Source organism: Mirounga leonina, unplaced genomic scaffold (assembly GCF_011800145.1).
Source record: "Mirounga leonina isolate KUSES-001 unplaced genomic scaffold, KU_Mleo_1.0 Mir_166, whole genome shotgun sequence".
Taxonomy (NCBI): Eukaryota; Metazoa; Chordata; class Mammalia; order Carnivora; family Phocidae; genus Mirounga; species Mirounga leonina.
This window is the reverse complement of record NW_023270418.1, coordinates 2,315,391-2,337,829: the sequence shown is the minus strand read 5'-3', so window position 1 is coordinate 2,337,829 and position 22,439 is coordinate 2,315,391. Positions and strand designations below refer to the sequence as shown.

The 22,439-nt window shown below is 38.6% G+C and overlaps 2 protein-coding genes across 3 annotated transcripts in view; one reads left to right on the top strand and one right to left on the bottom strand.

The window, feature by feature from the left end:
* NELL1 (neural EGFL like 1) overlaps positions 1 to 22,439 on the bottom strand; it is an 807,199-nt gene that overhangs the window by 401,211 nt on the left and 383,549 nt on the right. For both annotated transcript variants that reach the window (XM_035012452.1, XM_035012453.1), the window contains exon 13: positions 21,287 to 21,412. In XM_035012452.1, the coding sequence (XP_034868343.1) occupies positions 21,287 to 21,412 (126 nt within the window). The remainder of the gene's footprint in view (positions 1 to 21,286; positions 21,413 to 22,439) is intronic.
* On the top strand, positions 7,885 to 8,376 carry LOC118015691 (28S ribosomal protein S18c, mitochondrial-like). Its single transcript, XM_035012451.1, has one exon. It carries the CDS (start codon positions 7,906 to 7,908, stop codon positions 8,335 to 8,337), a length of 432 nt encoding a protein of 143 aa, XP_034868342.1. The 5' UTR covers positions 7,885 to 7,905; the 3' UTR covers positions 8,338 to 8,376.

Here is a 22,439-nt window from a genome sequence, read left to right as displayed (position 1 = left end):
ATTTTGGTTCAAATAGGCCAGTGCCTCATTAGTCCCACTCACACCGTCCTTTAAAAAATAGCCCTCTTGATCCCACCAAGTATTTCTTAATTCTTTACACCCTGTTGTGTTTTTCTTCACAGCACACAAAACTGAAAAAGTTTGTATTTAATCAACAGTTCCCCTGTCTGGAAACAGAAGCTCCATAATGGCAGGGATTGGATCTATCTTGTACCCTACTATAATTCCAATACCTTGAACAATGTCCAGCACATAGCAGATACTTAAATATTTGTTGAATGACTGATTGATATAAAGATCATTAAGATCTGTTTTGCAACTCTTTAAATTCATTGGTAATAAAGCACTAAACGTCTTTAGGATCATGTGGGTACAAGATAACCTATATTCTAGCCACGTAAGTGGGGAGGCCCAGATGTTAGAATCTGCAAACAGTTTGTAGGGATTCAGGCATGAGAATGAAACACTAAGGTTAGGGACCAAGAACTGAGAAATCTCAAAAGGTAAAAGTCAGTGTTTCGTGTATTTTACTTCAACTCTATGCAACCAAATTTAAGTATATAAAGTAATTGAGCAATGATATCCCAGGTATTGTGAGATAGCTGGTTATGTATTTTAGCTGCTGATTCTGTGTGCCATACTTCCACTAACAGTTTTACATATATTAGCTCACTTAACTTTCTCATTACCACATGATAAAAAGCACTACTGTCACCATCCTGTTCTGGAAAGGAGAAAATAGGCTCAGCCTAGTTAAAGTGGCCTGCTGGTCACATGACTTGTGAAATGAAGATGCAAATTCAAGTCTTTTAGGCTCCAAAGCCTGGGCTCCACTCTGCATCATGTGTCCCCCTGCCCCATCCAGTCAGGAAATCTGGTCATCATCAGCAATGCTTCCTGAAGCATCTTCATCTGCTCTTTGAATATCTGGACCACACCAGACACACTTCTCTGGTTTGGTCCTTCACAAGCTAACAATCACAGGACTGGTCTATCCATCCAAAGAAATACAATCACCATCATACCTAAGAGACACATCATTTTCTTTCCTTCCTACAACTCAAATCTTTACAGAGAGATGCTTTCTAAAAGAGATAAAGACAGACGGCTCATCTGATCCACATTCTCCTAGTAGCCAAGGAGCTCTCCTAGTTTAATAGAAAGCAATAAAGAAACTGTGATAGCACGGTTTCCCCACTTCTTCAAGAGGTACCATAATTACATGTTAAATATTAAGTGAAAAAGAAAATAAAAATTAATAATAACACCTGACATGTATTGAGCATATATCATATACTAGCAATAGGCAAAGTGTTTTAGATTTATATGTTATTTAATCCTCAAAACCACCCTATGACATAAATACTAATACTATGCATATTATATAAATGAGAGATCAAACTTCATGGAAGTTAAGAAATTTGCACAGGTTCAAGTAGTTAATAAACCTAGTTCTGCTAGTTTTAAGTACTATGTGACTGTGTATCACACCTCTGATACTCATGTATTTGGACTCTGCATTATAAAACACATTCTCTTAAAGAGGTTATTGAAACCTGTAAGTACACAGCTCTAAAATGATACTTCAAAGTGTCCCAAATCGCCTCCCACACTGGTGCAAATTCTATAGAGCAGATGTTCCCAACGAATCACAAAGGCAGCTGAAGTTTCCAAAAAGTTTCTTATACAAAAGCAGGAATCTGTCTCCTCCACACTTTATTCTTAGCGCATAAATGAGGATCTGAAATACTGCCAATAATCAGCATGTATTTGTTGTTGAATGAGTGATTATCAGCACTGCCAAAATCAGGGGTTTGAAAACCAAGAAGCCAAAGCAGCACAGAAGTCTTTGGTTAAGGATGTCCCACCCCCTTTCAAGAGCGGTCGGTGCCAATGCAGTTAAAACACTCTCCAACGCCTTGGGCCTTTCTCCATCGATGCTTCAACCCCTGCCAGTCCATCCTCACAGTGCCAACCACCACCACAAAATCCCCTTTCATGGCTCTGAAACGTCCTTTAAACTTGTTTGAGAAAACTCAAACAAGTTTTCTCCAGTCATTTCAGCCTCAGGTACTTGCCCTTCTGCCTTTCTTGACAAATCATGACACTTAGAATCATAGATTTTCAGAGACCTGAAACTGGAGGCCTCCTCCCTCATATCACCAAAAAGAAAGAGGATAGTTATGTACAGCATCTTGTCCAAAGTCCTAAAACAAGGGACCGTCAAAGCTGAGACTTGAACGTAGGTCTTCTGATATTGAGTTCCTACTCTTTGTGATCCTCCACCACCACTTCTCCACACCCTCCCCTCCCACTACGGGCCAGTCCTTAAGGGAAAGCATGACTGGCACACATTATCATTACACTTTAAGCAGTGGTGTCGCTGCTTTGGCTCTGTAGGCACCAGTTTAAACAAAACCATTTTAAACAAAGCAGACGGATGACATTTGCCAACAAGTGTTCAAAAGCAACTACAAACTCGGCATGAAAAGGACTTCATGCTGCCCATCCTGAACCCACGTCTATGGTTCTCCTCCACAGAACTCTCCTGATGGGCAAAGGAAGGTTCTTTGATCATGTGTATGATAATTCCAAGTCACAAGTCAATAGTAGTTAATAAAACATCATTATAGCCTGAGTCAATATGTAAAAGTGACATAAATATTCATTGAAACAAACACTACCAAAGAAAGAAAATATCAGTAGGATGTCCACACATGATTTTAAAAATCTGTTAAAAAGCTTTAAATATGAAACTAAAGGCACCTTTAAAGTTCTACGAATCAAACAAAATTGCTATTGCAATGCTCAAAATGATTGAAGATAGGCATTTAGTCAAAAAAAAAAAAAAAAAGAAGGAAGGAAAAAGGGAACAAGAGCCTATCATTATGGCAGGCACTGTGGATAAAGAGATGCAAGGCCATGACTCTTGGCTTCAAAGAGGTAAGATTTTAACGGGGCCTCTGAAAGTCATTTTTTAATCTAATATTCTATTATAGATGATTCAGTTGAGACCCAAAGAGGTAAAATGACCTGCCCAAGGGCATGTAGTATATTAGTCTGGATTAAAGTAAGTCTCTCCAGTGAACCAATACCAATCGTTCCCCCACCACCCTATTTCCTTTGACAAAGTAATCATCAGCATTCGTTATGAATGTTGACCCAAATTATTTAATATAAGGGTATTAACATTGCTTCTAAACATGAATTACCCCAACATTTATATCCACAGAAGTCAGGCTTCAAAGTCAGCTTCTGACTTTATATTTTATATACATATGTATATATATTATACATTATTATACTTACATTAGAAATGATTTTCAGGAGTAAACAGATCCCATACTTGGGTCAGCATGCACATACCAGTTGCACAAGGACAAACTTCCAACATGAGGCATCCTGATCCCATTCCCTCCCTGCCAGCATGTACTGGTTCCCAGATGCTCAGTGTGGCACAGCAGCCCTGCCCACTATGGCATCAAGACAATGACCTGATGTCACGAGATGTCCCATACACACTTTCCTTCTGAGCCAGGCTGCACAGCCCACCAGTCTATGACCTGTTGCTGAGCAGCCCGCTTAGGGACCATGACAACATGACAGCATTAGTTCTGTACATTTCATCCACATAGACCTCTCTTTTTTTCTAGTTACAAGAACAAAGCCAATGGATTTCAAAGCCCCAAAGAACATACTGCCAACCAACAAATACAAACTACCGACCTTCTTGCTTAAAAGCCTGTGGGTGTTCGGGGACCAATCGCATAATGTATTTGTCCTCCACATTAAAAAGTCGGGCTGTAAAGTTCTTTTCTTTTCTGAATTATTTATCAACAGCAGGGAAAGTAGAAAACCACAGATGTAAGCATAAAGGAAAAGCAAGGCTCTTTCCCTGGTTGCTTAGAGATATTTTTGGCCCTGACTCTAGAGTTGCTATATTTACCCTGCAGAATTAAAAAGGGGGCTTCATCAATAGTAATGGGACATGGGCACTCAATTCCCTACATGCTGTGCTCAAAGTACCCCTTCCTGAACTCTGTTCTTCAAAAAGGGGTATTGTCCTAGTAATGGCTGGGGCCATTAAAGCTTTCCTTTCCATTTACAGGAAAAATACAGTAATGCTTCATTTATCCAATGGCCCAACTTCTATCATCTTAAACTCTTAGGAAGACAGCCATGACCCAGAGTCTGGGAAAGGAGTCTCTGAAGCAAATAATGGCCATGAAACCCATGTACTTTATCCTACCAGAGGACACTAGAGATGCTTGTAGGCTAGAGAAAGGCAGGTTAGATTTTACAGATTTAACAAGCCTTCTTATCTAATCCTGAGTCACTGAGGAGATGACTGTTCTATCCATTTGCTGTGCCTAGAACCTGGAACTGCTATTTCACATATCAGCGTGGCTTGCACGCTCACTTCTCTCGTGTCTTCGCTTTTATGCCGCCTTCTCAGTGAGACCTTTCCAGACCACCCCATATAGAACGGCACCATGGCCCATGCAACACACCCCTCCTTCTCTCATCCCTCACTTCACTTCTCCCCATAGTTTTTATCACTGTCTGGCATACTCTACATTTACCCATTTATTGCTTGACTCCACCCAACTAGAACATATGCTCCACTAGTAACAAAGTTCTGTTTTATTCACTGATGTATGCCTGACGTCTACAACAATACCTGATGCTTAGATTTCTCAGTTGGTATTTGTTTAATGAATGAATGAAGTAAGGAATGAACAAATCATTATAGGAGGTCAAAAAGCTGTTATCTAATATGGACAAAGGAAAACCATGGGAAATGTTATTTCTAAAGTTGATTTCGAAACAGGAAGAGATCTTTCCCCAATGGCATTTTTTCCCCAATTTTTAAAAATTGTGGTAAAATACACGTAACATAAAATTTACCATCTTAACTAGTTTTAAGTGTATGGTTCAGCAGTATTAAAGACATTCATACTGTTGTGCATTCATCACCACCATCCATCTCCAGAACTCTTTGTCTTGTAAAACTGAAGCAATATGCCCATTTAACAATAACTTCCCTCCCCCCAGTCCAAGGGCCACCACCATTACACTTTGTCTCGATGAACTGGACTACTCTAGGTACCACATGTAAGTGAAATCACACAGCATTTGTCTTTTTGTGAGTGCCTTATTTCACTTAGCACCATGTTCTCTATGGTTTATCGATACTGTAGCATGTATCAGTTTCTTTTAAAGGCTGAATAACATTCCATAATATGCATATACCACATTTTAGTAACCCAGTTATCTGTCCAGGGACACTTAGGTTGCTTCTCCATTTTTGCTGTTCTGAATAAAGCTGTTACGAACATGGGTGTGCAAATATTTCTTTAAGACCCTGCTTTCAATTATTTGGGGTATATATTCAGAGGTGAAATTGTCAGATATGATTTTTATCTATTTTTAATTTTTTTAAGGAAGGGTCAACTTTCCACAGTAGCTGCACCATCCTACATTCCCACCAACGGTGCACAAGAGTTCCATCATCCTCCACATCCTCGCCAACACTTGGCTGTTCCTGTTTTACAGCATTTTTTGACCCTCAGTCTTTCATTTAAACCACCATTTGTCGGGTTCCGCCATCCATAATCACACACACATTAATGAAGCAAATATGAAAGGTAATGAAAATAAGATTCAAGGATAAAAGCTATAATACACCTAAAAGTAGACAGCCAAAAGAAAGAAAGAAGAAATAGAATCAATCATGTCCAAAGAACAGTACATTTAAAACTCCGGCAGCTGTGAAAGGTAAACATGATACCATGCTAGTGCTATTTTGTGACTTGATTTTCTAAATCCTAAAAATAGAGATTGAGGGCCCAACTCTCTAGCCTTCCTCACCTCCAAACCTGTGAGCTGCACCAAAATAAATAAATAAAAGATTTGCATGAGGGTCTACCTTCACTTAATTCCTTCTCCTGCACTGTAAGCTGCTCAGCCCGAGCAATTGGAACATCAATGTCATTTAGTGCCACACACTCTCTGGATGAGACAGAAATTGTCCCAATAGCCTCCTCTGCCTAATTGATAGGCCGGGATTGTATGTGCCTCCTCTGATCAATGCCACATTTTTAATATAACCAAGTCAAATGGACCACCTGCTTTGGGGGGAAAAAATAATTTTCTTGATGAGAAAATTCCCTAAGGTTTTGGATAATCCATAAGCAAGACCTCTCTGGGCACATTGCTTCAAAAGTTCATCAAAATTCAGAATCAAATGACTATAATTTGAAAGCATGTTCTGACGTCTTACAAGTCTCTAACATCCCAGCTATTTGAAACTCCTGATACTTTAATGCTTTCCCTACATTTAACTTATCAGAATGGGAAAATTAATGCCATAAGGAGAAAAAAATAGCTAGCTGATCTAGAAAATGCATCCTCTTTGAATTCTAAAAGGACAAAGAATTCAAATATAAATTTAGAAAACACACATCATGAACAAGGCAGGGGATCACTGGAGCACCTCTGTCTAGCTACAAAGTCTTCTTCTGTAAAATAATTATACAAGGTCCTTCCACCACCAAGGTATGTGTTAATATTACACAGCTCTTTAGGAACCTACTTCTCCCTGAAAGGTCCCTTAATGGATAGCACCTAGGAAGCTGGCACCTCCCTCTCCGTATCCCTAAGCACAGATCCCTCCTGCTTGGGGCTGCTCTGAGTGTGGTACTAGTCACTCCTCAATGAACCTGAACAAAACAGTGACCACTATCATAACAGAGGAAGAATAAACACATGCATATGATAAGGCCAAATGAAGACACAGAGGCAACTGGATGTTAATGCTTCTCCAAATGGTAAAAACTATAATAATGCATCCAATAGGAGAGTCTATTTTGCAGCCACGAACAGTTGTAACTTTACTAATTTGGGCCATGTTCATGGAATAAGTAGACAAAATATTAACCGGTAGATGCTGTGTGAATTTCACAACATAGAATACAGACATAGGCATAGAAAACTGTAGGAGGAAATATTCCAAACAGAGCTAAATTATGCATGCTTTATTCTTACTATTCTGAATTTCTTAATGTTACTACAATATGCATGTATTATTTTATCATTACAGTCACTTTTATATTTTTATTAAACTTGTTTTCTTTACACATCCCTGTGTGTGTAAATTCCCTCTAAGGACATTTCACAACTGCCAAAGACCTCATCCTGGAGACCAATCTACACTGAGCTGATGACCTTCCATCCTTCTCCTGAAAGCAGTTTGCCGCATGGCCACCCCAAAGGACTAACTAGATGCCAGCCATCAGGGCTAATAAATGTCAGTGGTGTTCTCAGTTTAAGGGGCTTCCCTTCTCAGGAAACAAACTTAAGTATTTAAAGAGAATTTATGGAACTTATTCCAAAAGCCTGGTCTATAGCAACTTACAAACTAGTAACTCCAGAAGGCAGTATTTCCCCTTGAATAAAAGAATGTATTCCTTGCTAGTTACCAGAGACCACTGTGAAATCCACTTCTCGCTGGTCTCCTTAACCCATCAGCATAAAGCACTCATACAAGCCTGAGTTCCCAGAGAATCTGGACACGTCTACCGAGTTTCTCAAGGCAAGCAGCTTTCCAAATGTATTCCAAGGTGCCATGCTCTCCTCTGAAGTGCTTCAAGAGTTTGAAGAGAAGAGGGGAGGGATAAGGAAATTCAGTAATAGGTCTTAGGGCTTCATAGGTGTCCCAGGCTTGCATCCGTGAGGGTCAGAACGCAAAGATGCTGCGCAGGCGCGTTGAAAACCTTACCGGCCCTTCTCTTGTTCGCCCGCGGAACCTTTGAACCGAGTACTCGGGCCAACAGGGGAAGAGCGCCGGCGGGGACTTGTCGGGATGATTTGGAAAGAGGAAAGGAAGAGGAGGAGCGAGGAGCCATGGCGGCTTTGGTTGCTGTTTGCGGTGGTCTAGGGAGGGAAAAGTTAACGCATTTCGTCAAGGCTGCTCTCTGCCTCACAGATCCTGGGACTCACGCGGCGCTGTGGAGAAGTTGTTCACGATATAAACAGGTAGCCGGCAATGAGGACCTGCCCATTCCAATGGAAAATCCTCACAAGGAGCCTCTTGAAAAATGTATCTTGTGTGGAAAACGTGTAGATTATAAGAATGTACAGCTTTTGTCCCAGTTTATTTCTCCATTTACTGGATGCATTTATGGAAGGCACATAACAGGTCTTTGTGGGAAGAAACAGAAAGAAATCACAAAAGCAATTAAGAGAGCTCAAATAATGGGGTTTATGCCAGTTACATACAAGGATCCTGCATATCTCAAAGACCCTAAAGTTTGTAACATCAAGTATCGTGAATAAATTATAGGAGTCTTAACATCCGAGGGGGGGAAAAAAAAAATAGGTTTTAGGGCTTCAATACTGAGCACCAGTACTGAAAATTCAATCAGCGGGTCAGGTTCCTCATGCTGAAACCTTCAAACACAACCCTCTTGTTGAGACATGGAACACTGAAGGAGCCTCCCCAGTGATGAATCCAAAGCTTGTAAATGGCAGAGTTGTGCATAAAACAGGATTCTCTGGACCCTAAGTCCCAGGCTCTTTCTTTCTAATAATGGCAGTTGGTTACTAAGCATCTGCAGACCACATTGTATCAGCATTTTAAGGGCATCTTCAAAAGAGCCGATAGAGGTTGCAGTTGAGTGTCTGGAGTTAGAAGCCCTGCATTCATCTCTTTGCTCCACTACTTTCTAGCCTGTGGTTATGGGCAATCCCTTAACCTCCCTACATTTTCAAGTCAGATTCCTCCCATGTGAATAGAGATAGTAATGGTTAACATGTATTGAGCATTTGTGCAGATCCCTGTTCTAAGCACTTTATAAATACTACTGCATTTACTCCTTGCAATTCTGGGAGCAAGATGTGTCCATTTATCAGAAGTTGATTCAAGACGATACAGGTAACAAATGCCTGGAGTTAGGGTAGGAAACCAGGCCCATCCGACTCAGAACCTCCTGTTCTTTCCACTTCTACACAGGTAAGCTCTAGGTCATGTTGAAGATCAACAAACATGGAGATGGATCTATTTCTAGAGTACCAGGCACCCTATTACTTCTCAATTCTTCTTTCGCCATCTCCCACCCAACATCAAAATCAAGCTCCTTCAGACACCTTCCTGTGGAAAACACATCTCTCTACCATGTAGTAATTAATGCCTTTCTTCCAGCATGGAGGCTCTTTCCCACATTCATCGTCCGTAACTGACAATTTAACATTTAGTTATATGCCCTATAAAATTTTTCTCCTTAAATGTAAATTTAATGTCCTCCAAAGAGACCATAACCTCCTAGAGGTCAGGAACCATAGCTTACAGAATCATGGAATTCAAATACTAGTTCTGCAAAGTTATCATTAAAAAAAAAAAAAGCTGAACTCTTGTAAAGAGAAAACTTATTTGGAATCTCAGCTCCTCTGATTAAAAACTACTGAGCTAGTTAACCTTGATCTTTCAAGGTCCAAAGAAAACCAATGAGTTGGTGATATTCATACAGCAAGCTGGTAGCAGGGGCAGGACTAGAATCCATCAACCTGGACTAGAATCCATGGACTAGATGGACTAGAATCCATGTTGCTGGATTCTCATCCAGGAATTGCTTTGCTGTGGAAATCCCAGGCCTGTTCAGTCTCCTCTCAGTACCTCTGTCTTGGTGACAGTCCCAAAAAAACACTGGACCACACCTTGAACCTGGAAGCCCTGCCAGAGGGCTTACAAAGAATAGGGTAGGTGGGACCTACCCATCAGGTCACCTTCCTGGATCCTCAAAGGAGGAAAAGAGCATTATAATTCCAAGAATCCTTTAATTGCCATGTTGGCCAATCAAATTCTCCAGGAATATGATGAAACTGCTTTAAATCTCTTTAGTTCAGATTCATAATCTATGTCACTAAAGATAAAAGGCACTAGCATCACCAAGTCATGAACATTTTTAAAAATTTAATTTAGTAGGATGAGAGTGGATTTGGACAAAATAAACTTAATGTCACATTTGTCTAGCATTTTAATAACATTTTTCTGACACGAAAACACAATGTAGATTCAGAGCACTGTATTCCATTCCACAGAAAATTTGGAAAATACTAAGTATAAAGAAATCATACATAACTGTCCGGATACTTTGTTACTTATTTATTTGGGGGGCTATTCCTTGCCTGTGTTTCTATGTGTCTGTGTATGCATGTGTGTGACTATGTGTGTGTTCATTCATAATTTGTATTTACTATTTTAATTGGAAAATATATATACCGATTTAAATCTCATTATACTAAACAGTGAGAATTTTCCATTGACACAAAATATTCTAAAAATTTTAATAGTCATTGTATTCCCATATATGGATGTTTTGTAGTTTATTAAATCAAACTTCCATTAGTTCATATTTAGGCTGCTTTTAGTTTCTTTTCTTATAAATAAAATATGGAATAAGTGGCCATAATGAAAATCTTCTTGCATAAGTAATTGAGACTGATTGTTCCCTTGGAATAAGTTGCTATAAATATTTCTAGGCCTTCTGATAAATGATCAAATTGCCTTCACGAAAGTTTGTATCAACTAACATTCCTATCAGCAATGTATGAAGGCGCCTATTTTTTTTTTTTTTAAGATTTTATTTATTTATTTGACAGAGAGAGAGACAGCTGGAGAGGGAACACAAGCAGGGGGAGTGGGAAGGGGGAGAAGCAGGCTCTCCGCCAATCAGGGAGCCCGATGCGGGGCTCAATCCCAGGACCTTGGACCATGACCTGAGCTGAAGGCAGATGCCTAATGACTGAACCACCCAGAAGGCACCTATTTCTTGAACCATCTCCAAAAATGGGTGATTAACATATAAGTAAATACATAGCATCTATCTACATATCTACACACAGATAGTCACATACATGCATACCTAACTACATTTCTTTTAATTACTCCTAAGCTTGCAAATGTTTTGAAACCTTTGAATATACTCTTAATAGATGCTGTCAGTTGCCTATATTAATTGTGGATCTAACACACACACACACACACACACAGCCTTCTCCTTCATTGAGAATGGAACACAAATTTTGTTTAGATATAAGTTAGCCAAGTACTATAAAGAAAGCTGGGCTCTACCCCAACCTTAGGGATAAATCTTGATTCAAGTTAATTCTTTTTGTCTAAGATATATTTTATTAATAGGTATATTAAACAGTTTTGGCCAATGAGACATGAAAACAAATCTGCTGGGGTAGCCTTCTGATAAAGTTCTCTTTGATCTTAAAAAAAGGCACTATAGAAAGGGAAGCCTCTTCCCCTTCTGACTTTGGGACAGAGTTAAGTCAAAATGTGATGCTTGGAGTTACTTCAGCCATTTTGAGACTTTGAAGGGAGCTACATCAAGTTTCAAACTATCGTGCTGAAAATAATTTAGTCAGAAAAAAAATTGGTGTCATTGATGATGTTATGGAGGAGCTGAATTAACTAATTCTGGAAACATTGTCCATATAGACTTTGTTATGAGAGAATATATTTATCATTTAAGCCAGTGGAGTCAGAGATTTTATTATTTCCATTAAAATTATCTGAACTGATATGCCGACACTGTCCCACTTTATGCTTCATAATTCTTTGAGCCTGTACAGAGGATACTGGTGAAGCGGCAGAGAAGTCAAATGGTTTTCGAATTCATAAGGCAAATAAGTGGCAAAGCCAAAGCTTTCAACCTGTAAAATTCATACACAAATATATACACTAGATTTTTAACCATGAAAATTCAGAGCTTTCACTCTGGCCCAAGAATAGGTAATATATATTCTCAATTATCTCGAAGAAATCTTAAGATGGCTTACTATACCTTAAAAAAGTAGGGAAACAGCTATGCATATGCATTGACCAAATCTTGGAGATGGAAACAAAGAATATAAGATAGCTCATTAGGTTATTAAAGAGAAATGTCCATGCATTGTGTCCACCCAAATGTGGACATAGCCAGGCTTCACAACTAGCCTCAATAATGATGTAAGCAATAAGGCATCCTTAAACTCCTTTGTGTGAAAGCTTAATTGTGATTCTGAATGCACAGTTCCAACAATAGAGTGTATAGAAATATTAACAAGCCTCTTTGATGAATTTGGGTCAAGGGCAACATAGTACTTAATAGGTTTGTACACAAACACCCTGGGGGCAAGCTCCATCATTCATCCTAGTTTCTCTGCAGCAGTCAATGGTCCTAGATCCTTTACAACAGTGCTGGTATAAAAAGAACTCACTCCCACTTAAACCCAACAAAGAAGCCAAATGCTGCACAAATCCTTCAGACTTATTTTAATCCTGAAACTTCAGGGGGAATGTCCTTTGGTATACTAAGAAATATTTACTGATTTTTAAAAACTTTAGCATTATTTTAACACTACTATTGTGAAATGCAATAAATATCTGACCTTTGGTTTTTCCAGAATTACATTTGGAAAATTGAAGTTGCCCTGAAAACCAAATGTTCCATGAGATTTTACCCAACATTATCCCTGTTTGGAGGGGCCTCTTAATTTCTTCCTTTTGTCCCCTTTAGTTGACTTCGTTTCCTTCATCTGTCATGGTAGAGAAGCCCAGTCACAAACATGTATGTATAAGTAATGTAGATTTCTGTAATTTCTTCAATTTAACTTAATGAATAATTTCCCTATTCTTCTGGACAATTGGGACAGTGGAAATGTTGTCTTTGTCATTTGAAAATTCCCTACTTCTGTCAGGTTGTATCACAGTTCTAGAGGATTCCAAATGAGCAAGACGTTGGCAGAGAGGGAGCAGTCTAGTCCTTGTCCCAGAGAACACAGGTCACCACATGAGAGGTCATGTATCTTTAGAGTTCTCTGAGGCATCCTAGCAGTCATGTCACAGTTGAAGATTCAGAATCTCCCCCAGAAGTCCCCACCTGCAGAGGCATCCCACAGCCTCTCTCTCTACAGAGCCTTTTTTTTTTTTTAATGGTAACTCCAGTATAGTTAATAGTGTTACATTAGTTTCAGGTATACACTATAGTGATTAACAGTTCCATACCTCAGCCAGGGCTCATCACAACAAGTGCACTCCTTAATCCCCATCACCTATGTCACTCATTCCCCCACCTACCTCCCATCCGGTTAACCATCCGATGGTTCTCTATAGTTGAGTCTGTTTCTTGGTTTGTCTCTCATTTTTTCTTTGCTCATTTGTTTCCTTAAAGTCCACATGAGTGAAATCATATGGTATTTGTCTTTCTCTATCCTATTTCACTTAGCATTATACTCTCTAGTTCCATCCATGTTGTTGTAAATGGCAAGATTTCATTCTTTTTATGGCTGAATAATATTCCATTGTGTGTGTATGTACTTTATCCATCTTCTTTATCCATTCATCCATTAATGGACACTTGGACTCTCCATAATTTGACTCTTGTAAATAATGCTGCTCTAAACATAGGGGTGTATGTATCCCTTCGAATTAGTGTTTTGTATTTTTGGGGTAAATACCCCGTAGTGTGATTGCTGGGACATAGGGCAGTTGTGTTTTTTAACTGTTTGAGGAGCCTCCACACTATTTTCCACAGTGGTTGCACCGGTTTGCATTCCCACCAACAGCGCAAGAGGATTAATTTTTTTCTACATCCTCACCAACACTTGTTTCTTGTGTTTTTGATATAGCCTTTCTAACAGATATGAGGTGAAATCTTGTTGGGATTTTGATTCGCATTTCTCTAATGATGGGTGGTGTTGAGCATCTTTTCATGTATCTGTTGGCCATCTGGATGCCTTCTTTGGAGAAATGTCTGTTCACATCTGCTTCTCATTTTTTTAATTGGAATATTTGCTTTTTAGGTGTTGAGCTGTATCAGTTCTATATGCATTTTGCATACTAGCCCTTTATCAAATAGGTAATTTACAAATATCTTCTCCCAGTCAGTAGGTTGCCTTTTAGTTTTGTTGATTGTTTCCTTTGCTAAGCAGAAGCTTTTTATTCTGATGTAGTCCCAATACTTTATTTTTGCTTTTGTTTCCCTTACCTCAGGAAACGTATCTAGAAAAATGTTGCTACAGCCAATGTCAGAGAGATTACTGCCTGTGCTCTCTTCAAGGATGTTTATGGTTTGAGGTCTCACATTTAGATCATTAATCCAACTTTTTATTTTTGTGTATGGTGTAAGAATGTGGCCCTGTTTCATTCCTTTGCATGTTGCTATCCAGTTTTCCCAACACCATTTGTTGAAGAGACTGTTTTTTCCCTTTGTATATTCTTTCTTGCTTTATTAAAGATTAGTTGACCATATAGTTGTGGGTTTATTTCTGGGTTTTCTATTCTGTTCCATTGAGCTATGTGTCTATTTTTGTGTCACTACCATCTGTTTTGATTATGAAAGCTTTGTAATATAACTTGAAGTCTGCAATTCTGATACCTTCAGCTTTGCTTTTCTTTTCCAAAATTACTTTGGTAATTCAGGGTCTTTTGTGGTTCCATATAAATTTTAGAATTTTTTGTTCTAGTTTTGTAATGTAAATGGTGTTGGTATTCTGACATGGATTGCATTAAATGTGTACATTGCTTTGGGTAGTACATACATTTTAACAATATTTGTTCTTCTAATCCATGAACATGGAATGTCTTTCCATTTACTTGTGTCATCTTCAATTTCTTTCATCAATATTTTATAGTTTTCAGAGTACAGGTGTTTCACTTCTTTGGTTAGGTTTATTCCTATTTTACTACTTTCGGTGCAGTTGTAAATGAGACTGTTTTCTTAATTTCTCCTTCTGCTTCATTATTATTGTATAGAAATGCAACAGATTTCTGCATATTGATTTTGTATCCTGAGACTTTAACTGAATTCATTTATCAGTTCTAGCAGTTTTTCAGTGCAGTCTTCTGGGGTTTTCTACATAATATCATATTGTCTGCATATAGTAAATGTTTTACTTCTTTCTTACTGATACGGATGCCTTTTATTTCTTTTTGTTGCCTGATTGCTGTGGCTCGTACTCCCAGTACTAGTTGAATAAAGTGGTGAGAGTGGACATTCTTGTCTTGTTCCTCACCTTAAGGGGAAAGCTCTCAGTTTCTCCCCATTGAGTATGTTGTTAGCTGTGGGTTTTCCACATATGGCCTTTATTATGTTAAGGTATGTTCCCTCTCAACTTACTTTGTTGAAGGTTTTTATCATGAATGGATGTTGTACTTTGTCAAAAGCTTTTTCCGTGTCTACTGAAATAATCATATGGTTTTTAGCCTTTCTCTTACTGATGTGATGTAGAACACTGATTGATTTGTGAATATTGAATTACCCTTACATCCCAGGAAGAAATCCCACTTGATCATAGTGAATGATTTTTTAATGTATTGTGGACTGTTAGCTAGTATTTTGTTGAGGATTTTCTGTCTCCAGAGCCTTACATATCTCAGAATGCAGCCTTGTAGGCAGGGCCCTTCCTCCAGAAACTGTTCGAGTCTCTGCCTTCATTACTTCCTGACCCTATGTTACCCACTCTGGTTTTTCTACTCTATATTAAGGAAGGCAATTCTCCTCCCTTCAGATTCTTCTCTGCCATTCTCGGTCTTACAAAACCAGACTACGTATTAGAGTCACTTGGACCTTTAAACAAACTGGAGCCAGGTCTCAGTCCTAGACGAAATGCACATCAAAATCTCTAAGAGTATATCCCAACATTGACTTTTTCCCCCCATGTCCTGAGTGATTCCAACCTGAGCTGAGGGTTGAGAACCTCTGCACGAAAACAGGCAGGAGTTTGGAATCCTGCTTTCAGTACTGTCACATCCCTCCTCTGGAAGGGGAGGTGGGTAATGGAGCCAACTACCTATTTAGAGGAGAAAAAAAGAAAAAAAAAGAAAAAAAAAGGGGGGAGGGGACAAAACAAAGGAGGTGGGGGGACATACCAGCCAAATCAAAGCAAAGGGTAAATGTCTAATAATCATCAGAGATTTTAGTTGGATTTCAGAATATCTAAAACTCTAACTCTTGTTTTGACTTTACTTATTCAATATATTAATAAATGTTTTCTGCCATCTTTAACAAAGGTAGTTTTGCATCTTAAAGCATTTGATACAGCATTTTCACTCAAGTAGAAGTAGTCTACAGATCTATTACTAGAATTTCATTCTTAAAGCTATCTCACCTTTTCTAAGACTGAGAGTCAAGTAATTAGTAACTTATCCCTTTAATGCTGTCAGACAGTCAAAAGTAAGAACAAGCATGTCCAAAACAAGCACATGCTATGTGCTTTAAAGATAAGGATAATCAATAGGAATTTTACTACCATGCTCTATCATGTTGCAGAATATTCTATTTTGGCTCTATTTCATATGGCTCTGTTCAATAAAACGACATCAGGTACCTCGTATTTCAAAGTGTTCTTTATATAATCAACCTTAGGAGAAAAGCTTTTTTCAGAAAACTGGTCTAAAATTTCTAACAGTTACTTCTTACTCCTAAATCTTTTAAGCCGTTGCCTCACCTCTTTTCATTATAAGATGCTTAATTGAAACCACTAAAATTAATGTACTATATCAAACTTTAAGTTTTTTTGAAGTATTTCAAACATATACTTCCTTCAAGCTTTCTTCCATGCCAATATCAAGAGAATACAAATCCTTTGAGCAAGGTAATAGAACTCATATGGGATATAGGTTATCTCACTTCTTTCTTTTATTTCTTACCTTCATGGGAAGCTTTTGGCATAAAATTGAATGCTTACCCATTACTGTCAAGTACCTGTCTTATTGCTGCATGCTTTTGTCATAAATCACAGGTATCCTGCTTTCAAGCTGCCTGAGTATCTAATGATAACATCTTATCAAACAAGCTAAACACGGGCAGTTTAACTGCGGATAAATGAAAGTCAGGGACCAGTAAATCAAGGAGTCTGACCATTGCAAAAATCAAAAGGTACAGAGAAGAGAAAAGCACCCCACCAGCCCAATTTCAGGGAATCCTCCAATTTGAAAATTCATAAAAGAGCAAGGGCAACCCAGGGGTCTCTTACAGGAGAGAAAGTGATGTAGATTCACACAAATCCTAAGGCCAAAAACTGGCCCAAGCATCAAATGCTTTCGATTTCACCCTTCCAAAGGGCAAGGGAAACCTTCCTAGAAAAAAGTACAAAGCCTCGTATAGAATACGTGGTCATGTCAGGAAATCCCCAGCCTCTAAGTATAAAAATTAAGTTATAACACATTTTTTTTATTGTTATGTTAGTCACCATACAGTCCATCATTAGTTTTTGATGTAGTGTTCCATGATTCATCGTTTGTATATAACACCCAGTGCTCCATGTAATACATGCCCTCCTTAATACCCATCACCAGGCTAACCCATTCTCCCACCCCTCTCCCTTCTAAAACCTTCAGTTTTTTCCCGGAGTCCATAGTCTCTCATGGTTTGTCTCCCCTTGTGATTTCCCCCGTTCATTTTTCCCTTCCCTCTCCTAATGTCCTCCATGCTATTCCTTATATTCCACAAATAAGTGAAACCATTTAAGTTGTGGTTAAGTATTCTCAATGTGAAACCCTCCTTATTTTCCCATGAGATATGATTTTTTTTCAATTTTTAATAAGATAAAAAGGGGGGAAAGAGTTAAAGTTTCTTTTTTGTTTGACACATTGCCTTTCCCCTCCAGCATCAAGTTTAACATCTTTTATTGTCACAGGTGCAATCTTTCTAAAAGGACCATGGTTATCAGCATGAAGTTTGGAATGGCTATTTTAGGGTTTCTTCTTTGGACCTTATAAAGGACTAACAACTAACATGGGATTAAACACCCAATACTCATCTAAATACTACTGACTTTCAAGAGGCAAGACTTTCAATTTGGCAAACATTGGAACATTTTTGATAGTGAATATACATTTGAGTTTTTTCACGTGAAGATGTTGCCTCATAAATCATGATCTCTCTGGGCACAGCAGTCATTTATCACTATTCTCAGTGACCATATTTCCTAATACTCATGACTAATACTAATAATGTATTAGATATATGAATAAATGAATGAAATGGGTGAATCAATCATTCAATAATCAATTACCAAAGTTGATAGATCTTCTTTACTTCTAGGCTCACTAATTTTTAGTTGAATCTAATTTTTCAGTATTACTACTGACCTCTAGGGCAGTTAGGGTCAAGCTAAATGGCATACTAAAAGAAAGAAAACAGTGACCTTGACATACTTAGAAAACTAACAGTAGCAGCAGATACTAATTGATTTGGGACGGAGTCTAGAATGAACTTTGGAAATCAGGAATGCCAATAATGAGAAATGCTGTATCAGGAACTTGGGGCAAACAAAGGATGCCTTCAAGTCTGTCAATTTCTCCAGCAAATGGTCTTTAGAAAATGAAACATCTGAAAAGACGCCTTACAGTGGCCAACATCTATTATATACCTTACTTATTACCATAGACAAATAGCCACTTAGAGGAAGAAGTCTTTGCCAATAAAGAAATGACAGAGATTGGAGGTGGGGACCTGATCTATCTTGGAGAGCAAAGAGCACCTTTGGCCTAACAGGCTTACCAGGAACCAAGGTAAATATCAGAGTTCCAACTTACTATGCAAGCACCTAATGGAGGTCCTGGGATCTGGTCTAGAGGAGAAATGGCAGGGAGAATGCTTGTCTCTTAGCTCTCTGCACTCCCATTCATATTCCAGACTGTAAAATCCTACCCTAATCCATTCACTGCATGTTAACGTGAGTTAACTCCAGTAGCTCCTTGTGGCTTGCAAAAACACTCCACACACACTATTCTGGAAATCAATCCACTTTTTCTTATTGCACTTTGCTTGTCCTTCCATCATAGCACTTAGTACAGATATGCTTAATATCATCATCATGTTTTTGAGACTACTTTCTCCAACAGACTCTGTACTGTTGGGGGGGAAAGGGTTATTTTAATAAACAGCTCCTGTTAAAGGAAACAAAATCTGTTGAGAATCTATTAAGTGTAAGTCACTACGTACTCATTAGCACCATTCACCAAGTATTTCTGGTTTTCTTAACCTTCTAGGCACAAAGTAGAACTGCATTTCTTCATCCCCTTGTAGTTGGCTGGGTACTGGTGACTAGCTCTAGTCAACGAGCAGAGTGTGGAAAGGGTATGTGTGACGCTCTGATAACAACACTGAATGACTGTTTCAAGACCCTCCAGGCTCTTTCCCATCTTGGTGACTGGCAATGTTCATAATACTGACTGTTCCATCTGCTTGTACCCCACAGTAATTATGATGAGCAAAGCACCCTTCCTGTTGACCAGTGAAAGACAAACAAAACCTTGTTATTTTAAGTTAGTCGTATTTGGGGTTGTTACTGCAGAACATCCTATCCTGACTGATGCAAGTGCCTGCAAGTGCCATGATAAATGTTTTCATATATACAATCTGATGTTCACAATAACCTAAGAGCTACGTATAACAGGTAAAGCAGATACAGCAGATATGAGCTGTATTTTATAAATGAAATTTAGAGAAGTAAATAGCCCAAGGCTAAATAGTTTTGTTCATTCCTTCATTCAATAAATATCTGTTGAGCACGGCACTCTGCCAGGCTATGCTCTCCACAACCCCAGCTCCTCCAACTAGGTTATGTTTTAAGTAGCAAAGATAGGGAACAAAAGAAAAAAGGTCCCAACTCTCAGATCTTACATTCTAATAGAGAGAAATTTTTGAAAATCACATATAAAAAATAAAAATTCTACAAGGTAATAAGTGATAGAAAATTAAAATCAGGTGATAAGATAATGGGTAGCTAATTATATAAATCAGAGAGAGTCTCTCTGAGCTGCTTTTTTTGGGGAGGGATGCTTGGGTACCCACTGACACCCACATCCTTGTCTTTTACTCCAGTAACACAGTTTGCTTTCTCAAAGTAATTCTATAAATAATACATTTTCCATCTCATTCCATATATAAACCACCAGGCAGGCCACCTATCCTTAAGAGGCATTCAACAAGCACGGAGCTCCGATCTTCCTTCCTTTGTGAAAAAAGTAAAGCAGAGGTGGTATTCTTCTATTATTTCAACAAAGCCTTTCTACACAGCAGGGCCTTAATCAAGGTTTACAGAGTTGCATGAAATGTGCTGTTGTTGTTAGGAGGATATTCACTGGTTCCTTCTAATCTTAGGGTTAAGTTAAATCATAAGAACAAAGAAACAATCATATAAAACATCAGATGTTTAGACTGTTTATTGGTCCAAAAGAGTTTTGCATCCCCTTTAAAATGTTTAGCTCTCAGCATGCTGTGTTGATGCAATCTCTTTTTTCTCTAGGAATTTTAGTTCTACTACATGAAAGATAAAGGAGATTGGCCATCTGTGGCCATCAGAAACCTGTATTAATCTCACATCACCAGTTTCTTAGCCAAAAAATAGTAACATAAATACACAACAATCAATGGGAAAGGTTATTTGGACATAGAAACATGCTCCCTAACTTTGGCAACTTTTTGCGCTTCTGTAAAGGTCCTTGGGAATAAAATACACTAAGAGTGGCAGTCCATTCTGAGTGAAAAATTCAGTTTATAGGCCACTGTTAATAGAACAAAAAAAAAAAAAATGCAGGAGTCAGGGAGAGGTACAAAATGACTGAAATTCTGTGTTCGAGGGGCACTTTTCTTATAGATTACAGATTGGTCATTTAAAGACATTTGACCAAAAGAAAAAAGACTCAGAACTTTCTACCATCCTTAATCAATTTACTGTTCATACCTCCATATACATAATTGGAAGTATATTGGAACCCCCAAACCAAATGCCCCACAAAGCCAGCATTGCTCACATGAAGGCACCGCCCATATCCCTAGAATGCCAGCTTAGTGCTGAGAGCCCTGCCATATAGCGGAAACTGACCATCAGCATATGTCAATCCAGAGTCTTGACTGGCCCCCATACATGCCCAATTCCTGTCCGCCAGGTACTCCCCTCCCCCTCTCAATTTAATCCTCGTCTTTCCCAATGGGAACAAAGTACATTTTCTTATGTACAAAAACATTTCAGCATGATAGAAGAAAAATAGTTTGATACTTTTCCATTCTTAAAACTGCTATCTCTAAGTCCACTGGGAGTAGAAATAAATTACGCAGGCAAAATTTCTTTTACCACTTCTTTCTCCAAAGGGGAGGGGGAAATAGTGCAAGAGAAAAACTAGCTGGGTTACAGTAGTACCTAGCACACTTAGAGTTAAAATGAACAACACACATATGGTACAGAGAAGGACTGAACCAGAAAAACAGTGTTGCTTCTTCCTGCTCACCTGTGCAAGAGAAGTCATCCACTCGGATGTAGCCTGGGACACAGTCACAGCGATATAACCCAGCCAAGTTTACACACACGGTATTGGCATGACAGTAATGCATCTTAGCTGCACACTCATCAATATCTGAAGGGGAACAAAAGAAGCAACATCACAGTTAGGTGAATGAACTTTATTCAGTGTGATCATCTTACAATGCAATTTAAAAAGGCAAATGCCCATCAAAGCTAAGAGAAAAAGCAAGATGCAGTAAACACAAAACTTAAATGCAAATTCGACTGCATTCAGGTTCATTAGATCCCATCTTGAGCTGAAAGTATTTCGAGAAAGATGCATGGTGAGATGTTAACAGTTAAGAAACCAAGAAGTATGAAGACTGAATCTGCTCTTCAATCTTAGTCAGTTAGTCTCTCACCAAGAAGGATGCTGGATTTAAACATCCAAAATCAAGGAGTTCTGTGTCCAGTGAGTTGATACCAATTAATATTTATTAGGTGTCCACTGTACATGCTGTAGCTTTTATCAGAGAGATCAAGGGGATCCAGGCCTCTCTGCTCATGTGTCTTACTAAGACACGCTTTAATCCATCTGTTAAAAAATGATGGCGCAGCCAGTTTCTCCCACGTTGTATTGTGAATACAGACAACAGCTGTTGTCTAATGCAAACTGAAATCTTTCATTCCTTGACCTGGAGATCCTTCCCATGTGACAGAATGGGCTGATTCAACAAAAAGATCTTTTTCTCTCTGAAATGGAGGTCAGAGCATCGCCAGCTTCCTCATAAACATTCATGGTAAGAACTGAAATAACCTACAACCGTAAGTACAGACTTGAGTCTTTTCTGGAAGCTGTTTTCAGAAATGCCTTAAGTGTTCATTTTACTCAGAGTGCTTATGGAGATGGAGAGGAAAGGATCACAGCACAGCCTGAGGACCTAACACAATGAGAGTTCTGGTTCTTCCATTTACTAGTTTGTGACGTGCATTTAACCATGCTGAGTCCCAAGGTTCTCATCAGTTTGTCATACAGGCCAGTTCTAAACCTACTGCTTTACATCTTTAAATTCATTATCTCATGTAATTCACATTGAATTCCATGATCCAAGCACATGCAGCACTACTTCTGAAGTCTAGAAAATTGAGGCTTAGAGAAG